General features: G+C 39.7%; 1 protein-coding gene across 1 annotated transcript in view; it reads left to right on the forward strand.

Annotated features, from left to right (window-relative positions):
• RNF121 (ring finger protein 121) overlaps window positions 1-27,704 on the forward strand; it is a 95,816-nt gene that overhangs the window by 14,793 nt on the left and 53,319 nt on the right. The window contains exon 2 of the mRNA XM_036747366.1: window positions 17,755-17,792. Coding sequence (XP_036603261.1) covers window positions 17,755-17,792 — 38 coding nt within the window. The remainder of the gene's footprint in view (window positions 1-17,754; window positions 17,793-27,704) is intronic.

Consider the following 27,704-nt stretch of genomic DNA (forward strand, 5'->3'; position numbering starts at 1 on the left):
TAGTTTCTCTTCATTCAGAACTGATTACACTTCTCCTGCAAGCCATTGTGGGGCTCTTCTCCGCCCAGAGCGTAGGTTGTGATGGTGTGTGCCTGACTAGAACAAGGCAAATTAAATAGGGAGGTGAATAGCAGCTTTGGGAATGTGCCCATTAACTGCTTCTCTTGAAATGGTGTTACTTACTGCTCTTTGGCTTTTTTCTCATTTTCTTTTTCATCTTCCTTTCTGCAATGTTTTTCATTAAAGACTGCCTTCTTTAATCTTCCCATAGCGATTACTGCTAACTCTTTTTGCAATTAATTCTTAGATAATGAGATATTTATAAAGAATTTAGTACAATGCCTGGCACATAGTAGGCACTTAATAAATACTTGTTCCCTTCCTTCCCAATCTCGACAAGATGCCAGTGAACCGTGTGTAATGGGAGCTTTGGAATTGTATTATGAGTTGTAATCCTTGATTTCTGTCTTCCACCATTTCCTATCTACCAATTTCTTCCTTGTTGGCTGTCATTCTGTATCTCTGTTTTCCATCTTAGTTAAACTCTGTGAAAAAGATACTCAGTAACTCCACTTCTCTATCTTCTAACACCTGTGCAATCTAGCTTTTGACCTAATCACTTAACTGAAACTACTTTATCCAAAGGTACCAGTCAGTTCTTAATTGCAAAATGTAATGGCCTTTCCCCCCCCAAAATCCTCATCTTTCTTTACTTCTGAAGCATTTGACACTGTTGACCATCTTCTCCTGAATACTTGTTCCCCTCTAGGTATTTATGACACTGCACCCTTTTAGTTCTCCTACATATATGACACTCCAGTTTCCTTGGCTGGATCTCCATTTATGTCCTACTCATTCTCTTCCCTTCCCCCCCTGCTCTGGACTGTCTTCTCTTTTCTCTCTACACACTCTCATCAACTTCCATGAGTTCAATTATTTTCAGATCTGTGTATCCAGCCCCAGTCTCTCTCCTGAGTTCCAGACCCTCATCACCAGTTGTCCATTGGACATTTCAAATTATATGTCTCATAGGCATCTCATACTCAACATATGCAAAGCAGAACTTGATGTCTTTCTCCCCCAAGCCTCCCCCCCCCCCAACTCCCTCTGTGTCTGTGGGACATCCAATTTGTAATGTCCCTACTACTATCAAGTATGCCACCAGCTTTACAACTTGTGTAACCCTTAACTCTTTAGTTTCACTTACCCCATGTCCGTTGCCAAATCTTTTTGTTTCTTCCTTCACATATCTCATCTACATCACCTTCTTTCTACTTGTACAATTACCACCCTTATTTGGGCTCTCTAAAATGGCCTGTTGACATAGCCTTCTAGTTGGTCTCTTTGCCTCAAATTTCTCCTCACTCCATTCCATCATCCTTTCACTTTTTGAAAAAAAATTTTTTAAGTTAAAATCTCAGCACGTTACTCCCCTATTCAGTAAACTCTCGTTAGCTCCAGGATCAAATATAAAGTCCTTTATTTGGCATTTAAATATCAACACCCTGGCCCCTTCCTATTTTTCTGGTCGTCTTGTCTTTATTTCCCTCCACTTGCTCTGACATTTAGCCATGCTATTCCATTTCCTGTTTCTTCCAGGTGCCTGACATGAACCCTTCTTTGTGTCTTTGAATGTCTCCTGTGTCTAAAATGTTCTCCCTCTTCACTTCTACCTTTTAAAATCCACTGGCTACAAGTAGGGAGCCTTTTCATTTCTTTTCTAGATTTATCCCAATTCTCTAGCCTGTCAAGATCCCTTTGTTTCCTTACTTTTTCATTCAGTGTGTTAACTATCCCTTCCAGCTGTGAGTCATCTGCATCTATGACTTCATCTAAGTTATTCACAAAAATTTTAAATAGTTCTAGAACAACCACAGAGCCCTGGAGCACTTCATTGGAGACATTGATTCATTAAGTCTGGCCCTTGCACCTGGTCCGAATACATCTAATTGTATTACCACTTAGTCCTTAGTCTTCATATTTTTGCATAAGAAGAATATAAGATACTTTATTAATTGCTTTGCTAAAATGTAAGTAAACTATATCTCTGAAATTCCTCTGATCCACTAACTTAGTAACTTTGTTTAAATGGAAAATAAGTATAGTCTGTCATGATGTGACCCTAATGAAGCTGTGCTTTATAAGCTTTATCACTGATTCCTGGGTTCCCTAATCATCTCTTTAATTACCCATTCTAAAAATTTCCCAGGAATTAAAGTAAAGCCTCTAGTCTATAGACTCTTTCTTATACTTTTTTTTTTAAAGTAGGTTACCATTTGTCCTTCAGGCCTATAGTACCTTTTCTGTTTTTCATGCTCTTTCACATATTATTGGCAGAGGCTCAGTAATCACATTTTTACCAGTTCTTTCACTACCCTACAGTGCTATTCATCTTTTCCAGGTGACTTATATTCATCCAGGGCATAAATAAATAAAAGTGTCCTTTTATTACTCACCTTTGGAATCAACACTTGTTAGCTTTTTTGTTCTATCTTTTGCGTTCCAAAAATCATTCTCTTTAGCAGAGAAAATAGAAGCAAAACAAAAACTAAGCATCTCGGCCTTTTCTGTTTTCGGTTATCATCAGATTCACCCTGAACAGTACTCTAATCTGTTTTGGTTAATATAATTTTATTTTTTAATTTAAAAAAATTTTTTTAAAATTTAGTGTTGTAATTTTTATAAGTTGTCTGAGGGGGGCAGAGCCACAATGGCAGCTGGAAAGCAGGGACTTGCATGAGTTCCCTGCTAGGTCCCTCCAAAAACCTATAAAAAATGTCTCTGAATAAATTCTAGAACTGCAGAACCACAAAATAGCAGAGGGAAGCAGGGATCCAGCACAGGACAGCCTGGATGGTCGCTGGATGAGGTCTGTCTCACATGGAGCTTAGGGGAGAGGAGCTCAGCGTGGGCAGCAACAGGACCAAACAGACCAGGAGCCAGGCAGAACAGGCCCTAGTGCCCTGAATCAGTGAGCTGTGGCAGTTACCAGACTTCCCAACCCACAAACACCAAAGACAACAGAGAAGGTTAATGGGAAAAGCTGCAGGGGACAGAGTTTGCGGTTTGGCCACCGCCCCAGGGGCAGCGGAGGTGGTGCAGCTACTGAACTACAGCTGCAGTTGCTTCTGGCCCCAGGCCCAGGGTGGTGGGAGGAATTAAGTAGCGAATCAGAGCAGGAGTACAGAGCTTGCTTAAGATTTGCATCAGGTCTAGGTTGGCGGTTCTTGGGGAAGGAGGAGTGCTGGTGTGGCAGAGCTGGCTGTATAGAAATAGCTCTGAAATCAACAGTGCGCATCCCCTGAAGCTTGGAACAAAGTACTCTGCTCTACAAGCAGTCATACTCCTACGAAAAACTCAAGGGTCAAGTAAGTTGGCTGGGAACATGGCCAGGCAGCAAAAACGCACTCAGATTCAGTCTCAGACTTTGGAATCTTTCTTTGGTGACAAAGAAGACCAAAACATACAGCCAGAAGAAGTCAGCAAAGTCAAAGAGTCTACATCAAAAGCCTCCAGGAAAAACATGAACTGGTCTCAGGCCATGGAAGAGCTCAAAAAGGAGTTGGAAAAGCAAGTTAGAGAAGTAGAGGAAAAATTGGGAAGAGAAATGAGAATGATGCGAGAAAACCGTGAAAAACAAGTCAATGACTGGCTTTTAGAGGAGACCCTAAAAAGTACTGAAGAAAACAACACCTTAAAAACTAGACTAACTCAAATGACGAAAGACCTCCAAAAAGCCAATGAGGAGAAGAATGTCTTGAAAGGCAGAATTACCCAAATGGAAAAGGAGGTCCAAAAGACCACTGAAGAAAATACTACCTTAAAAATTAGATTGGAGCAAGTGGAAGCTAGTGACTTTATGAGAAATCAAGATACTATAAAACAGAACCAAAGGAATGAAAAAATGGAAGAAAATGTGAAATATCTCATTGGAAAAACCACTGACCCAGCAAATAGATCCAGGAGAGATAATTTAAAAATTATTGGACTACCTGAAAGCCATGATCAACAAAAGAGCCTAGATATTATCTTTCAAGAAATTATCAAGGAGAACTGCCCTGATATTCTAGAGCCAGAGGGTAAAATAGAAATTGAAAGAATCCACAGATCACCTCAAAAAGAAAACTCCTAGGAACATTGGCGCCAAATTCCAGAGCTCCCAGGTCAAGGAGAAAATACTGCAAGCAGCCAGAAAGAAACAATTTGAGTATTGTGGAAAAACAATCAGGATAACACAGGATCTAGCAGCTTGCACATTAAGGGCTTGGGATACGATATTCCGGAGGTCAGTGGAGCTAGGATTAAAACCAAGAATCACCTACCCAGCAAAACTGAGTATCATGCTCCAAGGCAAAATATGGATTTTCAATAAAATAGAGGACTTTCAAGCTTTCTCAGTGACAAGACCAGAGCTGAATAGAAAATTTGACTTTCAAACACAAGAATCAAGAGAAGCATGAAAAGGTAAACAGGAAAGAGAAATCATAAGGGACTTACTAAAGTTGAACTGTTTTGTTTACATTCCTACGTGGTAAGATGATGTGTATGATTCATAAGACCTCAGTATTGTAGTAGCTGAAAGGAACGTGCATATATACATATGTGTATGCATATATATACATATGTGTGTGTCTATGTATATATGTTGGTATAGATATGTATATGTATGTGTGTGTATATATACATGTATATATATAGACAGAGGGCACAGGGTGAGTTGAATATGAAGGGATGATATCTAAAAAAATAAAATCAAATTAAGGGATAAGAGAGGAATATATTGAGAGAGGGAGAAAGGGAGAGATAGAATGGGGTCAATTATCTCGCATAAAACTGGCAAGAAAAAGCAGTTCTGTAGGAAGGGAAGAGGGGGCAGGTGAGGGGGAATGAGTGAATCTTGTTCTCATCAGATTTGACCTGAGGAGGGAATAACATATACACTCCATTGGCTATCTTACCCCACAGGAAAGAAGGAGGAAGAAGATAAAAAGGGGGGAAGATAAAAGGGAGGGCAGACAGGAGGAGGAGGTAATCAAAAACAAACGCTTTCAAAAAGGGACAGGGTCAAGGGAGAAAATTCAATAAAGGGGGATAGGTTAGGAAGGAGCAAAACATAGTTAATCTTTCACAACATGAGTATTGTGGAAGGGTTTTACATAATGATACACATGTGGCCTATGTTGAATTACTTGCCTTCTTAGGGAGGGTGGGTGGGGAGGGAAGAGGGGAGAGAATTTGGAACTCAAAGTTTTAAAAACAGACGTTCAAAAACAACAACAAAAAAAAGTTTTCGCATGAGACTAGGACATAAGATACACGGGCAATGGGGCATAGAAATTTATCTTGCCCTACAAGGGAAGAAGGGAAAGGGGGATGGGAGGGGAATGGGGTGATAGAAGGGAGGGCTGACTGGGGAACGGGGCAGCCAGAATATATGTCATCTTGGAGTGGACAGGAGGGTAGAAATGGGGAGAAAATTTGTAATTCAAACTCTTGTGCAAACCAATGCTGAAAACTAAATATATTAAATAAATATAAAAAATTTTTTATAAGTTTTTATTTGATGCCTTTTCTTTTTCATATTATCATAGTTTTCCCTAGTTTCCCTCTTCTTCCCAGAGAGCCATCCCACATAACAAATAGTATTTTTAAAAGCCCCACTCTCAAAAAAAAGAGGAAAAAATCAGCACAATTAAATAATACAGTGGAAAAAGTCTGAAAACATGTGCAGTGTGTGACAACTGTGGACCTCACCTTCTTGAAGAGGTGAATTGAGGTTGTCCTCTCACATCTCTCCTTTCAAGTCATGCTTGATGTTTATAATTTTGTTACATTCACTTTTGATTTTTGTGTGTGTGGTAGTTCTTTTCATTTATGTTGTTGTTTATTGTATATTGTGTATATTGTTTTCTTTTCTCTGCCTACTTTCTCTGCATCAATTCATATGGATCTTTCTGTGTTTCCTTGTAGTCATCACATACATAATTTTTTGTCGTCACAGAAAGTGTTGCTATAAATGTTTTGGTGTATAAGGGATTTTATTCTTATCAATGGCTGGCTTCCTTGGGGTATAAGCTCAAGATGATTCTAACAGTTCACAGCTCTACCAACAGTGCATTAGTGTTTCTATCATCCCACAACCCCCTCCCCAAATATAACTTAAAATTTTTTTAATTGATGTTAGTTTCTTTCTCCAGTTCTAGCTCAGTCTGAGCTTTAGCATTCCTAACACTCTTAAAGAACTGGATCTTGTATATTCATCGTGTTCCCTGCCCTTGCTTCTATTCAGAAGTATGTATCTTTTTTTTTTTTTTTTACCATAATGAACTCTTGAGACAATGCTTTCCTCTGCCTTGCAATTATTTTCCTTTGTATCTTCAGAATTTCATACTGGATAGTATATCATTCCTCCTGAACTGGCTTTCCTTATTGAATTTTAGTTCAAGGGATGCTATGTAGCCTACTTTTGACCCCTCACAAAATTTCCCAAAATATGGGGTTCAAGTCAGACTCTAAAACTTTCCTCTCCTCTTTTACAAACTCCAGGAGTGGTCACTTTTTTCCCAAAGTTACCATCCTTTTCTTTTTTTGCCATGCCAGTCAGTGATTTGCCTGGGGTCACACAGCTAATAAGTGTCAAGTGTCTGAGGTCATCTGTCTCCAGGGCCAGTGCTCTACCTACCTAGCTAGCCCAGTTACCATTTTTTTCCCCCCAGAAATCTGATCATTCCCATTCCTAGGAATAAAGTCCAGAATAGAATTTTCTATTGTTGATTCCTCCACCTTTTAAAGGATTTAATTGTAATTTTCAGAAACCAAAACCTCTCCCTGGCCACTATATTCCTTTATATAGCTCCCACTATTAGAATATAAACTCCCTTAGAGCAAGGACTGTCTTTGCTTTTTTTTTTTTTCTCCTGCACTTTACATAGTACTTAGCACAGAGTAAACCATAAAAGGTATTTTTTTCATTCCCTCCTTCATTCATGTCTACTTAATTGAAATCCCCCATTACTGTCATGTGCCTCTTTTCCAGACTTTTGATCTCTTCTTGTTTTCTCTTTTTCTTTAGGTAGTCTGTAGGATATATTCTTGATGACAAAACCACTTGTTTCTTTCTCCATTGATCTTCACCCAAATTTTGTTCACCATGCTTTCATCCCTGGTTCCTGGATTTCCTCACAGGAATATATCTTCTTTTGTTGTTGTTTTTTTTTTTTTTTTTGAGGGGAGAAGGCAAGGCACTTGGGGTGACTTGCCCAAGGTCACACATCTAGTGTCAAGTGTCTGAGGCAGGATTTGAACTCAAGTCCTCCTGACTTCAGGCCCAGTGCTCTATTCAGAGCACCACCTAGCTGCCCCAGTATATCTTCTTAAAATACGATGCTGTGCCCTTCCCCATCCCTTAGCCCCCTTTTAACTTGTCCTATTTCTTTCAAATAAAATGTATGCACCAAAATCCATTTTTTAATCATGAGTCTAATGCCTTTATCATTAGATATAGTTTGTTACAGTGATCTGTGAGGTCTTCGGTTGTACCACATACCAGTTCCATGAGAGTAGGAACTCTGTCTAATATAAATTGTGTATCTCTCATAGCACTCAGCACTGTTTTCTGCACAAAATTGCTACTTAATAAATATTTGTTGAGTTGTATTGAGGTATTGATTATCCCATATTATAGGAGGCCCTTGAAAGCCAGAATTAGGAATTTAGACAAAGAAATTAATACTTCTTTGTTGGTGGAAAGCTGTTGAAAAGTTTTGAACACAGGAGAGACTTGTGCCAGGCAGAGTTTTAAGATGAACATAGAGTTATTGTGTAAAATGTATTGAAGAGAGGAGGGAGGGGGAGAATGTGAAACCGAATTTGGAGGCCAAATTCAGGCTAGAGGTGGTGAAGATCTGAATCTAGCTTTAGGTAGTATGAATTACAGAGTAAGACATTTAAGAAACATTATTCTAACTTCCTCCCCACCCCCACCCCTAGGTTTTGTGGGTCTATGTAACAAAGGAAGAGTCACTTAAACTATCCGAACCTCAGGTTTTTCATCTGTAAAATGATGATCGTGTTTGCCTGTCTTATTTTGTAGGATAGTTTTGTAAACCTAAATGTTTTTTAAATAGAAGTGCTTTTCCATCATCCCATTCTCCTCCATCATTTCCATTTTCCAGATTTTGAAATTAAAGCTCAGAGGTTCTGACCAACCCATAGCTAATAGTTAAATCTATATATAGCAATTTAATTTTTCTAGGGCATTTCCTCAAGTACCCTCTGAGGTAGGTAGTACAACTGTTATTTCAAGAACCTGTCATTTCAACAGTATAGTTGCTTCCTTCTTCAGTATAGATTGCAACTCCTCCATCAGTGGAAATTGATGTGACCAAAAGAAAAATGCATCACTTGATGGCTTTGCTCTTGGTGTTGAGCCTATTCTATACTTAACTAGACTGGTGCTCAATGATGTTTATTTTGTTCTTGGATATGCAAGGCATCTTTTCAGCTTGGTGGTCTTTCCAGAGTTCATGTTTCACTGGCATAGCTTTTCAGGACCCAGGGTCACTTCTACACTATAAGGCATCAGAGAAAGACTTTACTGGAAGAATGCCAGTATTATTGTCATTCCATTTTATATATGAGGAAGCTAAAGTAAGAAAGATGGAGGCATGCAATTATTATCATCTCTAATTTAAAGATGTGTGGGATGAAAGGCCCTCACCAATTAAAAAAAATAATTTTTAATAAGGAGCCATCTCAGGGCGGGAACAGAAATAAAATTTTATTCAGTTCTCACGAGAATAGGGCTTCCTCTGGCAGAACAGATCTAGCAAGGGAGGCGCAAGCACAAGGAACAAAGCACCAATATTATACCTAATGCAAGAGAATTCCCATCCACCTCTGACCCTTCTCACCATTGGCTAGGAGGCGGGTTTACACTCTGAGCACAAAAAACTAGACAGGGAACCGGGAAATCAAGACAAAGAAATTCCAGTTCCCACTCCCTTAGTTAATGATTACAAGTGAGGTGACATCTATGAATCTAAAGAAGGAGAATAAGATAAGGGGAGGGGGAGACCCTCTGCATTCTTCTACAGTACTTTACAGTAAAGGAAAGCAGGTCACAGTGACCCTATTCTTACTTAGCAAATCTTTAAACCAGAACCAGAAGAAAGAACAGAAAATTTCAGGGTAAAAACAAAAAAAAACTTTCGCAGAGGCTGAGCAGTCAGGCTCTCATGGCCTCAGAATTTTTCTACTTCCCTATTTCTTGATTTTTAAACATTTCTAAGTATAGATATGAATAGATAGATATATATACATATATACATATGTATATATATATTTTTTTTCCCTGCAAAATCTTCACATTTTATCTTCTCACTACCTCACACAAAGATAAGGAAATAAAGTCTCAGGAAGGTGACTTGCCCAAGGATTGAGCTAGAAGGTGATGGGTCCTGGACTTGAACTCCAGTTCTCCTGACTCTAAGGCACCATGCTGCGTCTCTGGGTTTGGTGCCACTTTTATTTATTGGAACAAAAAGACCTCACGCAGAAGATAGTGCTTGAGTTGAGTCTTGAAGAAAACTAAGAGGAGGGAGTACATTTCAAGGTATGGAGAAAGGAGATGGAGTATTATGTATAAGGAACACAAGAAGGCCAGATTGGCTGGTCTTTAGCGTATATGGAAGGGTGTAATGTGGTAATAAGGCAGGAAAAGTGGGATAAGGCAAAATTAGGAAGAGCATTAAATGCCAAAGGTGTTTATATTTGATCCTAGAGGTATTAAGGAACCACTGGAACTCATTAAGAAGGGAATGAAAGGGTCAGACCTTTAGAAAAATCTCCTTAGCAGCTAAATGAGAGGATAGATTACAATGAGGAGAGAGTTGAGCCAGGGAGCTGTTATTGCAGTAGTCCAGGAAGGAGGTAATAAGAGCCTGAACTGGACTTGTGGCTTGATGAGTGGAGAGAAGGGAACTTCAATGAAGATGTTGTAAAGGCAGAAACAATTTTGTTGTTCAGTTGTTTCAGATGTGTCCAACTGTCATGACACCATTTAGGGTTTTCTTGACAAAGAAACTGGAGTAATTTGCCGTGTCCTTCTCCAGCTTATTTTACAGATGAGGAAACTGAAGAAATAGAGTTAAGTGACTTGCCCAGGGTCATACAGCTAGTAAGTGTCTGAGGCCATATTTGAACTCAGGAAGATGTCTTCCTGACTCCAGTCCTGGTGCTCTATCCACTGCGCCATCTAAGAAATTACATGATTTGGGAACTGATTGGCTATATGGGTAAGTTGGAGTAAAGAGTCATGTTTGACACTGACATTGTAAACCTGTGTGGCTGGAAGGATGGGAAGTTAAGAAGCTGGGAGGGCTTGAAGGGAAGAGAGATATTTGTTTTGAACATGTTGATTTTGAGACATTCAGTTTGAGAAGTCTTAAGAGGCAATTGGAGTCGTATGACTAGCTCAGGAGAGAGGCTAGGGCTGGATGTATAGCACTGGGGATTCTCTTTGTAGCAATAATAATTGAATCCATGGGAGCTGATGAGATCACCAAGTGAGACAGTATAGAGAGAAAAGAGAAAGAGGCAGAACATCCATGGTTAGAAGGTGTGATGTATGAAGAACCAGCAGAGGAGACTAAGAAAGAGCAGTTGGACAGACAGGAGACAAAAAAGAGAACAGAGTCATGAGAACTTTGAAAGGTGACTGAATCCACTACAAATTTATGTTATATAACCTTAACTGGGCATCACTGCTTCAAGGTAATCCTTTTACACCTCCCTAATTAACTTATTATCCCACTCCCCAGAATGGCTCTTCCAGACTTTTTCATCTCTGCCCCTACACTCTCACTAAGAACCTTGTCTCATATTTTTACAGAAAAAAATTGAGGTCATTTGCCCTTTTCCTAATCTTATACGACCTGGATGCTTGCTGCCATTATCTCCTTCTTCATCTTTGTCTCATATAATGAGGTGGTCTTTCTTACCATACACAAGTGATCCCACTCCATTCAGTCTTCTCTTGCAGATTTTGCCCTTGTCATTCCTCGTTTATCTTCAATCTCTCTCTGTCTACCTGCTGCTTTCCTACTGCCTACAAACATGCCAATGTCTTCCACATCCTCAAAAAAGCACCACTAAACCTCACTTGATCCATCCATCCCTGCTAGCTGTTATCCCATATCTCTTCTCCCTTTTGAGATTAAACTCCTTGAAGCCGTCAACAATAGGTGCTCCTACTTTCTTTCCTCTAACTCTCATAACTCTCCGCAGTCTGGTTTCTGACCTCATTCAACAGAAACTGTTCTCTCCAGTTGCTAACACTCTCTTGATTGCCAAACCTGATAGCCTTTTCTCAATATTTATCCATCTTGACTTCTCTGTAGCTTTTGACAGTCGATCACCCTCTCTTTAATATGTTCCTCTCTCTAGGTTTTTGTGACACTACTTTCCTCTTGATTTTCTTCTACCTATTTGACTGCTCCTTCTCAGTATCCTTTGCTGGATCTTCATCGAAGTCACAACCACCAACCAAGGGTGCCCCATAAGGCCCTGTCCTTGTCTCCTCTCTTTTCTATCTATACTATTTCACTTGGCAATCTAATCAGCTCCCATGGATTGAACTATGATCTCTGTGCTGATGATTCTCAAACCTTCTTAGCCAGCCCTATTCTCTCTGCTGACTTCAATTCCATCTCCAGCTGCTTAGAACTTGATGTCTTATAGGCATCTTGACCTCAACATGTCTCAAACTGAGTTCATTATCTTTTACCCTAAACCTTCCCCTCTTCCTAACTTCCCTATTACTGTTGAGAGTACCAACTATCCCCCTAGTCACCCAGGTTTTCAACCTAATTGTCATCCTGTACACCACACTCTCTTACCTTCCCCATATCCAGTCTGTTACCAAGGCTTGTGAATTTTACCTTTGTAATATCTCTCTATATGTCCCTTTCTCTCCCCTGACATTGCCACCACCATCTGCCTTCATTATATCACACCTGCACTATTACATTGGCCTTCTGGTTGGTCTCCTGCCTCAAGTCTTTCCCCATTACATTCCATTTTCCACTCAGCTGCCAGAGTGATATTCCTAAAGTGCAGGTCTAATCATGTCATTCCCCTTTCCAGTAAATTCTAGTGGCTCCTTATCACCTCTAGGATAAAATGTAAAATCCTCTATTTGTCATTCAAAGCCCCTTATAACCTCCCTCCCCTACCCCCTTCAGACTTCTTGCAGACACACCTCCCTCTTCTCCCTACCCCTTACCTACTCAAATCAAGTAACATGAGCCCCCTTGCTGTTCCTTGAACAACACACTCTCATCTCCCAACTTTGTGCATTTTCACTGTCATTCCCCCATGCCTGGAAATCTCTCTCCTCATCTTCTGATTTCCCTGGCTTCCTTCAATTCTCAACTAAAATCCCACCTTCTACTAAAAGCCTTACCTTATCCCTCTTAATAATTTCTATGTTTATACATATACGTGTATATATATATATATATGTATACATACACACACATTAGACTGTGAGCTCCTTGAGAGCAGGGACTGTCTTTTCTCTTTCTTTGTATCCCCAGCACTTAGAATAGTGCCTGGCATGTAGTATATGTTTAATAAATGTTTATTGACTGACTGAGGAGACAGAAACAGGTGATAATGGTGTGAAATGATGCAGAGAAACCAAGGACAATGAGGATTGAGAAAAAACCATTGTTTTGGGCATTGAGATCATCGGTAACTTTGAAGAGGGCAACTTCAGGTAAATGATGAAGTCAGAAGCCAGATTGCAGAGGAATTTTGAAGACAGTGAGAAGAAAGGAAGTAGAGACGCTCACTGATTGTAGATGGTTTTCTCCAGTTTAACTGAGAAAGGGAGAGGAGATAATTGGACAGTAGCTAGCAGGGGTGGATGAGTCAAGTGAGGGTTGTTGTTTTTTGGGTTTGTTTTTTTTTTTTTTTTTGAGAATGTGGAATGATTGTAGGCAGCACAGAAGGAGCCAGTGGTTAGGGAGACATTAAAGGTAAGAGAGTTCCCATTTAATGAGGCCAGTTTGTTGGAGAAGTCAGGAGGAGAAGGGATCAAGGACACATGTAGAAAGGTTTACCTTGGCAAGAAGGGCCATCTCTTCATCTGAGGCTTCCTTCACTAGAAGGAAGAAATAGTGGAGGAATATATTGAAATGATATGAGATGAGCAGGAGGGAGAAAGGAGGGGCTCTGGGAGAAATTTTTTTTTTTTTTTTTTTTTTTTTGGTGAAGAGGTAAACTCAGCTGAGTAGCTGAGAGTTGAGGGTGACATAGAAGGCTTGATGAGAGGAAGTTTGGAACAGCAGCTATGGAACTATAAAGTTATGAGCTATTATGATCTAATCCAATATTGTCTCAAGGACCATGACCCCATGCAGTAAAGTCATACAGATACGCTGAAGGCCTGTGTCTTTTTGCAACAAAATACAGGGCATTAAAAGCATTTTGTTTCTTACATGTATAGACATGGCAAACTCTGGAATTTGTATCCTTTTATATTCAATAGGGTTTACTAGAAGATTTATTGAAAGCCTGAGGGTAAGGGGACCCAAAAAGGTTGGGAAACCCTTGCACCTTGCTCTAAGTCTGCAACTTAGAGAACAGTTGTAGATGTGCTTTGACTGCTTGAATCAGTCAACCAGTGCCTATTTGTGACTGGATATTAGGCTTGCAGATACAAAAAATGAAACAGTCTCTATCCTAAAGAAGCTTACATTCTGTCAGGACAGACAGCAAGCACATCTAAGTCTATGCAAAATAAATATTAAAAGATTAATACACATAAATACAGGGTAATTAAATATGAAGCAGTTGGGGGAGAAGGTACTAGTAAATCATTAATCTGGAGGAAAAAATGGAAGTGGTAATGCTTAAACTACTTATCTTATAGAATTGTTGTCAGGGAATCTTTGCCCTTAAAATGTTGTAGATATGTTGTTTATTAATGTTATATCACTGGGGCAGCTAGATGACGCAGTGAGTAGAGCACCGGCCTTGGAGCCAGGAGGACCTGAGTTCAAATCCGGGCTCAGACACTTGACACATGTACTAGCTGTGTGACCTTGGGCAAGTCACTTAACCCCAATTGCCCTGCCTTCCCCCCCCTCAAAAAAAATAATGTTATATCACTGCAGACTGACTGGAGTGTAGTGCGTAACAGTCATCTGAATTGAATGGGGGTTATACAAGGGAATATCATCACAATTGTCTAGGTCCTAAGCTGGACCAGGGCCATCTAGTCCAACTCTTGAATTTTAGAGGAAAAAGCTGATGTGTGAGGAGCTTAAGTGACTTGACCAAGGTTATACAAGTAATGTCAGAGGCAAGATTTGAGCCCAGGTTCTGACTCCAGAACCAGTGAGTGCTTTTTCCACTGGCCTTGGTCCAGGTGAACTTGCCCATGATCTTTAAAGAAGGGAAGAATATGATTGTTATAGAACAGGGAGTGAGCCTGCTGAGTGAAAACTCAAGCAGGTGAGTAAGTAAGAGCAGGCCTCTTTCTTTGAGTGAGTGGAAAGTCTTTGAGTGTGAAGAGTTCAAGGAAGTACAATGACAAGATTGTGTGGTGGTTTTTGTTTGCTTTTAAAAGCCCTCCACAGTCTATCTGCACCCTACATTTCCAGATTTATTCCACATTATTCCCTTTCACATATTCTACATTCTAGCAAAACTACTCTTTACCTTTCTGATATAAAACATTCCTTTTTTCATTTCTGTGGTTTTACACAGACTATCCCTTATACCTGAAATTGCACTCTCTAATCTTTTAGACTCAGTCTTTTGTGAGTCATAACCTGCCTTACAGTGTTTTGAGGGGAAAAGCCTTGTTAATTTTAAAGCATTACAGAAAAGGCAGGGAGCTAGTAATGGTATTGGTAATGTTGCTCACATGCTTCTTAAGGTCACTTGCAAGCAAAAAAGTGGCAGGAAAGATATTAGGAAACACAGCCCAACGCAGGGCCTGAATTCCAGTCTTTGCTCTGCCACATTTTACCACTATGACTTTGGGAAAGTTGTTGTATAACCTCTCTGGACCTCAATTTCCTTATCTATAAAATGAAGAGATTAAACTAGATGACCTCTAATGTTCCTTCCAGCTCTTGATCTTATGTATTTTATGATACCTATGTTTGGTCATTGTGGAAAAAGACAACTGGTCATGTAACAAGAGCAAGGAGATAAGCAGAGTATTCTGATGGTACACATGAAATGTTAAAAGAACCAAGGAAGGCCTCTAATACTTTGGGTAAATATACTTTGGACAGCTTACTAAAGGTTACAGACAAGGATTTTACAGGATGAAAATCCTGGATCTCAATATCTCCTTGCAGCAGAATACATGGCCTTAACAGTATTACTTGCTGGCTTTCTGGGCTCTGGACTGGGTATCTTACACTACCATGTGTTTGGCTCCATGTGAATGAACGTGACTTTCTAGACTCCCCTACAGGTTAGCTCTAAGTGTGTTTTGTGGATTTCCTTGTTCTTACACTGAATGAGTGGCCACTTTACCCAGAGGAATATTTGGATATCATTTAAATAACCCAACTTGCTGGTCGAGAAGTACTATTGCAGTAGCCTTCTGATGCATCCATCAAGTTTCTCCCTGTTCCAGCACATCTTCCATTTAGTCGTCAAATTGATCTATTTAAAGTGCATATCTAACCATGTCACCCACCTTTCCCCACCCCACCAATTCAATAAATTCTTGTGGCTTTGTGTCACTTCCAGAATCAAAGATAAAATCCTTTCTCTGAAATTCAGAGTCCTTCATAACAGTGCTCCCCACTTCTCCCCACCCTTTCCGGTCTTATTACACCTTACTTCCCTCTATATATTCTGTGATACCTTGCTGTTACTTGAATATAACACTCCATCTTCCAGCTCTTATATTTTCACTGACTCACCCAGAAGTCCCAGCTAAAATCCTGTGTTTTACTAGAAGCCTTTCATGATCCCCTTTACTGCTAGTATCTTCCCTCTGTTGATGAGTTCCAAATTTTCCCGTATGTATCTTGTTTTTACATAGTTGTTTGCATGTCTTAGACTGAGCTCTTTGAGAGTAGGGCCTTTTTTTGTATCCCCAGTGCTTAGTGTGGTACCTGGAACATAGGCAATTAATAAGTGCCTAAAAGACTATCAATTTGTGTTTCCAAGTGCTAACCATATTTGAGGTTTATTATCCCAAATCACAGGATCAGCTTTTACAGTCTTTTGCCTTCTATCTTGCCTTTCTCAAAAGCAGTGAAAGCATATGTGTAGGAGACCAACAGTTTTTCCACTTTCTGACTTGTGCCCATGATAATGATAATAGGTCATACCAGTTTACAAAGTACTTTATATTTCATCATTTTATTTACTCACCATAGCAGCATCTCTGGTGTAGTGAAAAAAGCTCTGGTTTTGGATTGTGTATACTTGGATTCACCTCCCAGCTGACATGAATTCCCAGCTGAATTGTAGTAGAGATGTGAAAATAAGTCACTTTATCTGAGCTTCCATTTTCTCATCTGCGAAATAGGGACAGTACCTGCCCTGACTATCTTACAGAATTATTTAAAGTATCAAATGAGATAATTCATATAAACTGCTTTGCTAACTGTAAAATTATACATATGCATGTAATGTATATACATATACACATATGTCAGTTTTTGTTATGGTCATTATTAACATTGCATTAGAAGAGTCAGAACTTGAACCCAGGTGGCCTGACTCCGTATTCAGTTCTTCAGCACTTAAAGAATCTGTGATTTCACTGATGTTGGTCCTCCTTCCACCAGGTTGCATACCTACTCTAGGCCTTAGTCAAAGGACTTCAGGAGTTTCTAGGGTTAAAAAAAAATCATCATCTAGTAACTAGTCTCCTGGTGGCAACCCTTTTCTAGTTTAACTGGTCTAGTATTTGCATAACAGGCACACAAACCATTTCCAAAGTCACATTGGAATCCTTTCCTGCTTGGTAGTACTTGCCAGAACTTATTCCACTGGGCCTTCACCTCTGTGTTGTGGTAGAGGCATTGGGAGTGGGCCTTAGTGAAGGGGATAATATAAGAAGGTCAGTAATTAAGGACCAAAATGAATGGTGGTACAAATATTCATGGGATCATAGATTAAGAGCTGGAAGGGACCTTGTAATTCCACCCTCTCATTTTACAGATAAGAAAACTGAAGCCCAGAAAGGGTGAGGGATTTAACCAGGTACCTATGTTTAGTAAGTGGCAGGGGTAAGATTTGAACTCCACCACTTGTGACTCAGTGCTTATGCTACTTCATCATGGTATCTCTCTGAGAGTTAAATAGTTGTCTCATTATATAATTAAGGACCAAAGTGAGTGATAGTGTGCTATAGGAGGTAGAGGAGAGAGAGCAGTATGAGATAGAGTAATCAGGGAAGGTTCCTTAGTGGCAACTAGCCTTGTGCTTCTCTTTTTTTTTTTTGAGGGGGGAAGGCAGGACAGTTGGGGTTAAGTGACTTGCCCAGGGTCACACAGCTAGTAAGTGTCTGAGGTAGGATTTGAACTCAGGTCCTCCTGACTCCAGGGCTGGTGCTCTACTCACTGCACCACCTAGCTACCCCTCTTGTTCTTCTCTAGGGACCTTGGTGGCCATTGTTGAAGATGCTCATGGCCATGTCAGTAAAGTGTTTAGAAGGGTTTGTCTTATCACAGTCGTAGTAACTGATTTTCTGGTGGTATTTCTCTCCAGGTTGATCTTTCAGACCTGTCCCCTGAGGAACGATGGAGGTAAGTGCTGTTGCTGGGACTCTTCCAGATGAGGGCCTAGCAACTGATGGACCTGCATGGAGCTGAACAAAGTGAACTGATTGTCCATTGACTTCATTGTGTAGTGTGGCACAGTGGGAAGAGCCCTAGATTTGGAGTTGAGGGTTAAGGTTCTGCACCTTGGGCAAGTTCTTCGTCTTTCAGGATCTTAGTTTTCTCACTTATAAAATGAGTTCTTCACCTTTTATGTGTCTTGGGTCCCTTTGGCAGTTTGCTGAAGGCTATGGACTCCTGAAAATCATGTTTTTTAAATGCAAAAAATACATAGGATTACAAAAGAAACCAATTAAATCAAAAAGTTAACAAAATATTTCTAAAATCACTTTATAAACCCCTGTTCTTAAGGGTCCTCTGATGCCTAACATTCTATATGAAGCTAGACAAGCAGCAAGCCAAAGCTAGAAGTCATTCCTGTCTCTAAAGACCTCAAGAATACTAAAAAGTTTAGGTTTCTGCCCAATACTTGGGTCATTTAGTCTGTAGTGGGTTCTTTCCAGCACCTGAAGAATAGTAGATTTTGGCTTGTTATTGCTTTTTAAAATAAATTTTTATATCTTTTGTTTTTACATCATTTACATTGCCTACTGTGTCCCTCCTCCTAGTTCCCAAAGAGCCATTCCTTATAATAAAGAATTTAAAAAGAGGAAGAAAAAAAAATTCTGCTAGACTAACATGTCAAAAAAGTTCGATGTTATTTAATACAGTGTTCCACACCCAAGGTTCGTCACCTTTGCAATGAAGGATAGGGGAGATGGAAAAAGAGCATGTTAATCCTCTTAACAAACTTTGCTAACATCCTATCCTAGCAATAACCCTGGGAGTCAGAAACTTTGAGTTTGGGAGCAGATTCAGGTTAAATAGGTTAACAATCAGAGTTGTCTCACTAGTGAGCAAGTATTAAATGCCTTTATATGCAGGGCATTACATTAGATGCAGAGATAAAAAATGACAGTCCTTGTCCTCTGGGAGGTGATAGTCTACTACGTTGACCTTTGTCTTCTTGAAAAGAATCATGGTTTCCAGCATGTTGGAAGTATTATTATAGTCCATTGCACTTTGCCCTGCTTAGGCCACAACTTGTCCTAACACATTGTGTTAAACTCTGGGCACCATTTTAAGAAAGGCTTTGTTTAGCTGGGGAGCATCTAAAGTAGGGAAGCTAAGTTGGTGGAGAGTCTCAATATCATGCTGTGAGACAGGAACTGGAAATGTGTATAGGGGACATTTAACCTGGAGAAGAGAATACATAGGGAGAGGATAAAGGGAAGGATAAGATAGGACACAATAGCTGACTTCAAATATTTTAATGGTTGTCATACAGAAGAGCAATTCAGCTTGTGTTGCTTGACCTGAGAGTCTACAACAAGAAATACATACTTCCTTTTCACTTCCACCTCTTAGAATTTCTAATATTTATGGCTTAGTTAAAGTGCTACCTCTTATACAAAATTGTTCCTGATTCATTCAGTTGTTAGTGTCCTTCTCCCATTACATGCCTTCAAAATTACTTCATATATTTTTAAATTGATTTGATTTAGGTACACCCTTGTTTCCTTCTCACTAGAATGTAATCATCTTAAGGCTAGAGAGTATTTTCCTTTTGGCATTTGTCTCTCCAGTGACTGGCACTGTGCGTTGCACACAGTAGGTGATTAATAAATGTTTATTGAAAGAATCAAGTTGCAGAGAGGCAGATTGAGAATTGAAGTAAGGAATAAAAAGGCAGTATGAGCTGCCTCTGTAGATAGTGGCTTGCCCCTCAAAGTATTTAGGTGAAGGCTGATCAACCACTTGTTGGGAAATGTTATAGAAGGGACTTTTTGTTAGCTAAGATTAGGATTGGACATTCTCTGGGAGTTTGAAAAACTGAAGGGATATTCAGATAAATACAATACAAAGTAGAATGCAGTCAGGCAAAGAGTTGCAGTTAAAATGTTGTAGGAAAATTTGAGGAGAGAGAGAATACTTTTATCTGGGAACTTACAAAAGACTTCAGAGGGGAGATAAGAGAAGGATTCTAAAGGGCAGAGATAGGAAAACAGTGCATTCAAGGTATGGGGAACAGCCTGAACTTACATGGAGATAGGGTGCTATTCAAAAAACATATTACATTTGGACAGGTCATCTAAGTTCTCTGAGTCTTAGTTTCCGCTTCTATAAAATGGAACTAACACATATTCTTCCTTTTTGACAAGATTTCTGTGAAGCTCAAATTAGATAATTTGTGGGTGATACAGAGCTAAAAGTTACGGCTCCTATGTTGAATGATGAAATAATGATTAAGAATGGGCTGGACAGATATGATGAAATAAACTGAATGGAATTAAATAGGAATAAAGTCCTGCATTTAGATTAAATAGTTCAAATACACAAGTGTAGAGTTGGGGAGGCATGATTCGAAGAACAACCTGAGGAGCTCAGAATGAGCCATTGGTGTGATACAACTTCTAAAAGAAATTAATGCTGTAGTAATAGGATAGTGTCCAGGTCACCGGCGTTAATAATTCTGTACTCCTCTTTAATACTTACAATACATCTGGGAGAATTGTATTGAGTTCTGCCTTAAGAGAGATATTGACACACTGGGAGGGAGCATGATGCAATTGGAGAATCACTGGAACTGTCCTTATTTGCTGACAGTATGATATACTTAGAAAATCCTAGGGAATCAGCAAAGATACTGAGACAATTGCTTTGGCAAAGTTGTAGGCTACAAAATAAATCCGCAAAAATCAACAGTATTTCAGTATAATAACAAAACCTAAGAAGCAAAAGTAGGAAGGGAAATTCCATTCCAAATAACTACAATGTAGTAACAATATCTGGGGATCAACTTATCAAAGCACCCAAAAGACTTGTATAGATTCAGTTACAAAGTGCTCCTTGCAGAAATAAAGAAGTGTGGGGAGTGAAAGTTAAAATGACTGAGGAAACAAAAGTTCAAGCTTCTAAGCATTTTGATTTATTAAGCAATGCATGCCAATTGGCTAACAAATAAGGATCAGTAGCCTTCCTCAACTTTGGCGATGGACCCCAAATATAGGAAGAGACAGATTTTTATACATTAAAAACAATCAAATAAGGCCAGTTAATTAAAAGGAAGCAACCAGGATACAACATTAGGTAATCTGATTTCTAATTAGAGGAAATATTCGGGACTTTCCAAGTTGGGGCAGGGGGAGGGGGGAGAGAGAGAGAGAGCGCGAGCACAAACAGGTGCATTTCCCTGAAATCATAAAAAGAGGTGTCCCACTCACCCAAGTGTCTGTAAACAACCAAAGGAACATGGAAACTATAACTCATGGGGCCAGTTTTCAGATAGGACATATGGGTTGCTTGAGATTATAATTCTGAGAGAACTCTTTGCATCAGTCTTTGGATCTGACCAGATTTCTGGTCCGCATAACCTTAATCAAGGGTCTCTAAGAGGTGATCCAGCTTCCCAGGTATGCAGGTCTAGGTTCAAACAATGCAACAAGGTTTTCTCTCAATTCCCACAGAACAAATTAAATAGGTGGATGAATATTCAGTGTTTGTACCTAGACTGTGCCAAAATAATAAAAATGAGAATAATAACCATATTTATACTTTTGATTCTATACCAATCAAATCACTAAGGAGATACTATATTGAACTTGACAAAATAATAACAAAATTCATTCAGAAAAACAAAAGGTCTAGAATATTAAAGGAAATGATGAAAAGAAATAGAGATGAAGGGAAGAATAGTACTTCTAAATTTCAGACTGTATTATAAAGCAGCAGTCCTCAAAACCGTCTGGTAGTGGTTACAAAATAGGCCAGTGGAACATACTGAACAAGGGAGAATCAGAAACAATGGAACTCAATAACTGTATTTGATTAAGTACAAAATAAAATTATCTAAGAAAAAACACCTTATTTGATTAAAAACTGGGAAAACTGGAAAGCAGACTGGCAGAAGTTAGATTTAGACCAACACCTTACATCATATTCCATGATATGGTCTCAGTGGATACACGACCTTAATATTAAAGTTCATATTATTTTTAAAAGTTAGACAAGTAGATCATGTACCTCTCACAGATATGGGTAGGAGAGGTATTCTGAACCAAACAAGAAATAGAGGCAATTACAAAAAAATGAACTCAATAACTTTGATTTCACGAAACTAAAAAGCTTCTGCACAGCCAAAATTAATGTACCTAGGATAACAGAAGTGATTGAATTGGGGGGAGGGAGAATTACATCAAGTTTTTCTGATGAGAATTTGTTATTCAAGATATATAAACAACTGATGAATATATATAAGACTAATAGCCATTTCTCATAAAGTCACTAGCTTCCACTTGCTCCATTCTAATTTTTAAGGTAGTATTTTCTTCAGTGGTCTTTTGGACCTCCTTTTCCATTTGGGTAATTCTGCCTTTCAAGACATTCTTCTTCTCATTGGCTTTTTGGAGCTCTTTTGTCATTTAAGTTAGTCTAGTTTTTAAGGTGTTGTTTTCTTCAGTATTTTTTAGGGTCTCCTTTAGCTGGTCATTGACTTGTTTTTCATTATTTTCTCGCATCACTCTCATTTCTCTTCCCAATTTTTCCTCTACTTCTCTAACTTGCTTTTCCAACTCCTTTTTGAGCTCTTCTATGGCCTGAGACCACTTTATATTTTTCTTGGAGGCTTTTGATGTAGACTCTTTGACTTTGTTGACTTTTTCTGACTGTATGTTTTGGTCTTCTTTGTCACCAAAGAGATTCCAAAGTCTGAGTCTGAATCTGAGTCTGTTTTCACTACCTGGCCATGTTCCCAGCCAACTTACTTGAACCCTTGAGTTTTTTGTCAGGGTATGACTGCTTGTAGAGTATAGAGTACTTTGTTCCAAGTTTGAGGGACTGTGCTGCTGTTTCCAGAGCTACACAGCAAGCTCTGCCACACCAGCGCTACTCCTCTCCCAAGAACCGGCCAACCCAGACCAGATTCAGATTTAAGCTGGCTCTGCACTCCCGCACTGATCCGCCACTTAATTCCTCCCACCAGGTGGGCCTGGGGCCAGAAGCAACTGCATCTGTAGTTCTGTAGCTGCACCACCTCCGCTGCCCCTGGGGTGGTGGCTGAACCATGAACTCCTTTCACTCTGTTCCAGCAGCTTTTTTCACTAACCTTCTCTGTTGTCTTTGGTGTTTGTGGGTTGAGAAGTCTGATAACTGCCACAGCTCACTGATTCAGGGCTCTAGGGCCTGTTCCACCCGGCTCCCTGTCTGGTTGGTCCGCATGGCCCACATTGGGCTCTGCTCAGCTCTGCGCCCAGGTCCGTGCAATAGACCTTACCCATGACCATCCAGGCTGTTCTGGGCTGAAGCCGTGCTTCCCTCTGCTTTTTCGTGGGTTCTGCAGTTATAGAATTTGTTCAGAGTCATTTTTTATAGGTTTTTGGAGGGATCTGGGTGGGAGCTCATGCAAGTCCCTGCTTTCCAGCCACCATCTTAGCTCCGCCCCAAAAGGCACTAGGATTAAGGAGGACTGAGAAGAGTTGAGACTTGAAGGAAGACAGCGAAGGCAAGAGACTCCCAGAAATGACGAGGGAGAATTCCAGGAACTGGGGACAGTTGTTGAAAGTGTAAAGGTTGAGAAACAGACTGTCACTTTCAAAAAACAGCAAAGAGGTACAGAGTACATAGAGCAGAAGAAAGTGTGGTAAGACTGGAAAAGTAGGAAAGGGCCAGATTATAAAGGACTTTAAAAGCCAAACTGAAGATTTTATATTTGACTTTGGAGGTGATTAGGAGCCACTGGAATCTATTGAAGTGTGTGTGTGTGTCTGTGTGTGTGTTTGACACATGGTTAGACCTTTTAGGAAATTCAATTTGACAGCTAAGTGGAGGATGGTCTGGAGTGGGAGGACATTTGAAGTAAGAAGACCAACCAATAGATCATTGTAATAGCCCAGGCATGAGGTGATGAGGGCCTTCGCTAAGGTAGTGCCAGAGTTAGAGAAAGGAGGCTTGTAGGAGAGATGCTTTGAAGGTAGCATTGAAAAGATACGGCAGCAGATTGGCTGTGGGTATGAGAAACACTTCAATTTTGAGCCTGGGTGACTGGAAGGATTGTGGTAACATCAACAATAATAGAAGAGGGGAGGGTTTGGGTGAAAAGATGGTAAGTTCAGTTTTAGATTGCTGAGTTTAAGATTTATGTAGGACATCCATTTCTAGATGTCTGATTGGCAGGTATTGTCAAGGGAGAAGTTAGCGTTGGACAAATAGACCAGGATATCATCTGCTTAGAGATATTTGAATCAATGAGAGCTGATGAGGTCACTAAATGAAATATTATAAAGAGAGAACAGAAGGGGACCAGGACAGCCTTGGGAGTGCTGAGGATGTCCTTGGCGTAGTCTTGGGAGACATCCTCTAAGATAAAATGCAAACTCCTTTGTTTGGTATTTAAAGCCCTTCACAATCTGGCTTCTGGCTACATTTTCACACTTATTAGAAATTACTGTTCTCTTCTGCAGCCCCTGTCAAAGTTTATGGAGAGGTTAAGAAGGATAGAAGGATTAGATTTGTCAGTAGGTCATTGGTAACTTTGGTGAAGCCAGACTGCGTAGACTTAAGAAGAGAACGAGAGGAAAGGAAGTGGAGGCACTTATTGTAGGTGGTTTTCTCTGGTAGTTTAACCATAAAAGGAAGAAGAGATACAGGCCTGCTAAGTAGCAGAAATGTGTAGATCAAATGAGGCTTTTTTTTTTTGAGGATGGAGGAGACATGGGTATGTTTATGGGCATTGGAAGCAGGTACTATCTAGGAGAGACTGAAGATAAGTGAGGGTGTGGAGATGATAGAGGAATAATGTGTTGGAGAAGATAAGACAGAATGGGATTACTTGTGCATGTAGAGGAGTATACGTTGGCTATTATGAGAAAATGCTATGTAAATATGGGTTATTAGCAATTAATATCATAAAAACCTGGAGTGCATTCAGAGGAGGGTGACAAGGAATCACAGGATTTATAATATACGACAAATATTTATTATGCCCTTTCTATATACAAAAGACTATTCTAGGCCCTAGGTAAGATACCATATTTTATAAGAAACTGTTTTTATCCTCGAAGAGGACAATAATATATACAGTGAGTGCAGTGAAGTAAATGGACAGAATGACAATAGTAAAACAGTTAAAATTGAGTGCTACGAAATTATCATGACCAGGCTTGGCCTCGTAGAAGAGTTATGAGGAGATGCCTTTCCCCTACACCCCTTCTTTGCAAAGGTGTGGAACTGTGGGTGTAGAACATTTTTCAGTGCATTGGTTATTTTTGTTCACTTAGGGGTTTTTTCCTCTTTTTTTATTCTTTGTAGGTAGTACTGGCCCTCTGGAAGGGGGAGACAATATTGGGAAATGTAGGAGTTATAAAAACAAAAGATGGCAATAAAAATTTATTTTTAAAAAATGTTAATGATAACTCTGAGATCATAACTCTCAGGTTACAACCTGATTGATTAGTAGGATGATATTGCCCTCAGAAGAGAAATAGAAAGTTTGGATAAAAGATGGGTTGGGGAGAAATAGTATTGGGTTTTGTTTTGTTTTTTTTGGAGCTGATATCTCCTCTGATAGCTATCCCTCTTCTTAACTTTACTCTTTCTGTTGAAGTTCCCACCTTCCTTCCAGGTACCCAATTTTATAACCTTGTAGTCATTCTTGACTCTTCATTCTTACACCCCTCTTGCCAGTCAATTACCAAGTCTTATCAGTATCCCTCTACATTTCTCATATCCATCTCCTCTCTACCACTGTTGTTCAAACCCTCATCACCTTTCTCCTAAACTATTGAAATAGCCTCCTAATGAATCTTCCTCCCAGTCTCTCCTCCAGTCCATCTTTCATACAGCTTCTGAAGGGCTACTCTTAAAGCACACATCTGACTGCCACTGCCCTGTTCAGGAATCTCCTGTGACTCCCTGTTGCCTCTAGGATAAAATAAAACTCATCTATGTTTGGTTTGTTAAAGCCCTTTGCATTTGGCTTCAGATTGCCTTTTCAGACTTATTGGAACTTATTCCCCTCTGTTTCAGGCAAACTGGCCTGCTTATTTTACCCCACATGTCATTGCTACCTTTGCACATGCTGCTCCCTACTCACCTCGTACTCTTAGAACCTCTTCAGTCTAAGTGTGACTTCCTACATGAAGCCTTTCTTGATCCACTTCCTTCCCACTAGCAGATAATTAGTGCTCCTACCTTATGTTTACTTTGTATCTACACATGTGTGTTATCTTCTTCAGTAAAACAGAAGCAGGGGACAGTTTAGCTTTTTTGTCTTTGTCCCCAGAACCTAAATAACAGTCACTTAACAAATACTTGAAGATGTGAAAAAGAAAGGAAATCACCAAAGGGGCAAACTCTCAGAGGAAACTTGGGAGATAAGTATTAAAAATTACAAGTATTGGTCTTGGCAATAACAATTTCTTGTCAAAGATTGAAACAGAGAGAGAATGGGAGGGTGATGTAAAAGAAATTCTATCAGGAGAGGAAGAGGAAGTTAATGATAAATGGCTAACATTTTTTCCATAAAGAGGCAAGTTCTGTTGAGACAGAGGGGAAAGTAATGATATGGGTGGTAGTGCTTCTTAAACTGTGGGTCAAGACCCCATATGGGGTTGTGAAAAACTTGGCAATAGTAAAAGGTTTCTGAAAGCTAGTGACCAAAAATTAGTTCAAAATCAAATGCATATGGGGGCAGCTAGGTGGTGCAGTGAGTAGAGCACTGGCCCTGGAGTCAGGAGGACCTGAGTTCAAATGTGGCCTCAGATACTCAACACATTTACTAGCTGTGTGACCTTGGGCAAGTCACTTAACCCCAGTTGCCCTGCCAAAAAAAAAAAACCTAAAATCAAATGCATAATGAATCTGAGGTGTTCCTGACAGTGCTTGCCCCTGTTCCGTTAGGCAACTTCACTGCAGCCTTGGTTCTGAACACAAAGCCTGTGCACTTTGCACTGCACATGATCTCAAGCCATGTGATTCCAACTAACACTGCTGAAACCTGAAAAGGGATCCTGAGTGAAAAAAAATTAAGAAGTCCTGATTTAGAGAAGGTTTGAATAGCTGCTGTGGCAAGTGTGACAGCAGGTCACATGTAGCCATGCAAGCCCAATTGAGATTAGATAACAAATATTTAATGAACCGAGTTAACACAGTGATAAGCCTTTTCCCTTAACAACATTTAGCAGCACTAGAGTAACAGTGAAAATAGGTGGTGGGGTAACCCAATTTTGAAGTGTGTCAGGCAATAAGACAAGGGGTAAATGGTTCAATGTTAGAAGATAATGTATAGTTTAATTGCCCAACCATAGAATCAAGATTGAATGAGAAATAGACTGGAATAGTGGACTGGGAGAACAGGAAGAAATGAAAGGTATAGAGATTGTGGTGAAGACAAAGAATAAATTTAAGAAGAGTGAGGCAGAGGGAGAGATAGGATAGGAATTTATATTTAGAGAAGAATTCGGAGTTCTGGACATGGAGATATTTCTAAGTAATAGTAAGATCAAGGATATGAGCTGTCACTTTGGGTGGTTATAGTGGAATGAAGAAGTTGGTGAAGCTAAAATGTTTGAGGGAACATCAGTGGTTATATTAGAATCCTAGGGACGAGGATTTCAGCTGGAGAGGAGGAATGTGAACTGAATATAGAATTTGAGAAAAGCGAAGCAAAGGTGAGTGAGACAAGGACCTTGGCCTAGAAAATATAACCTGAGAGATTCAGAATTCAGGTAAAACACAGTTCCCCTCCTACTTTGAACTTGAAGTCTAGTCAGAAGTATATGACATACATCCAGAAAACTATAATATAATGAGTTGGAGGAGAACACAATACTTTGTGAGATTGAG

The sequence above is a fragment of the Trichosurus vulpecula genome, chromosome 2, assembly GCF_011100635.1.
Source record: "Trichosurus vulpecula isolate mTriVul1 chromosome 2, mTriVul1.pri, whole genome shotgun sequence".
NCBI lineage: Eukaryota > Metazoa > Chordata > Mammalia > Diprotodontia > Phalangeridae > Trichosurus > Trichosurus vulpecula.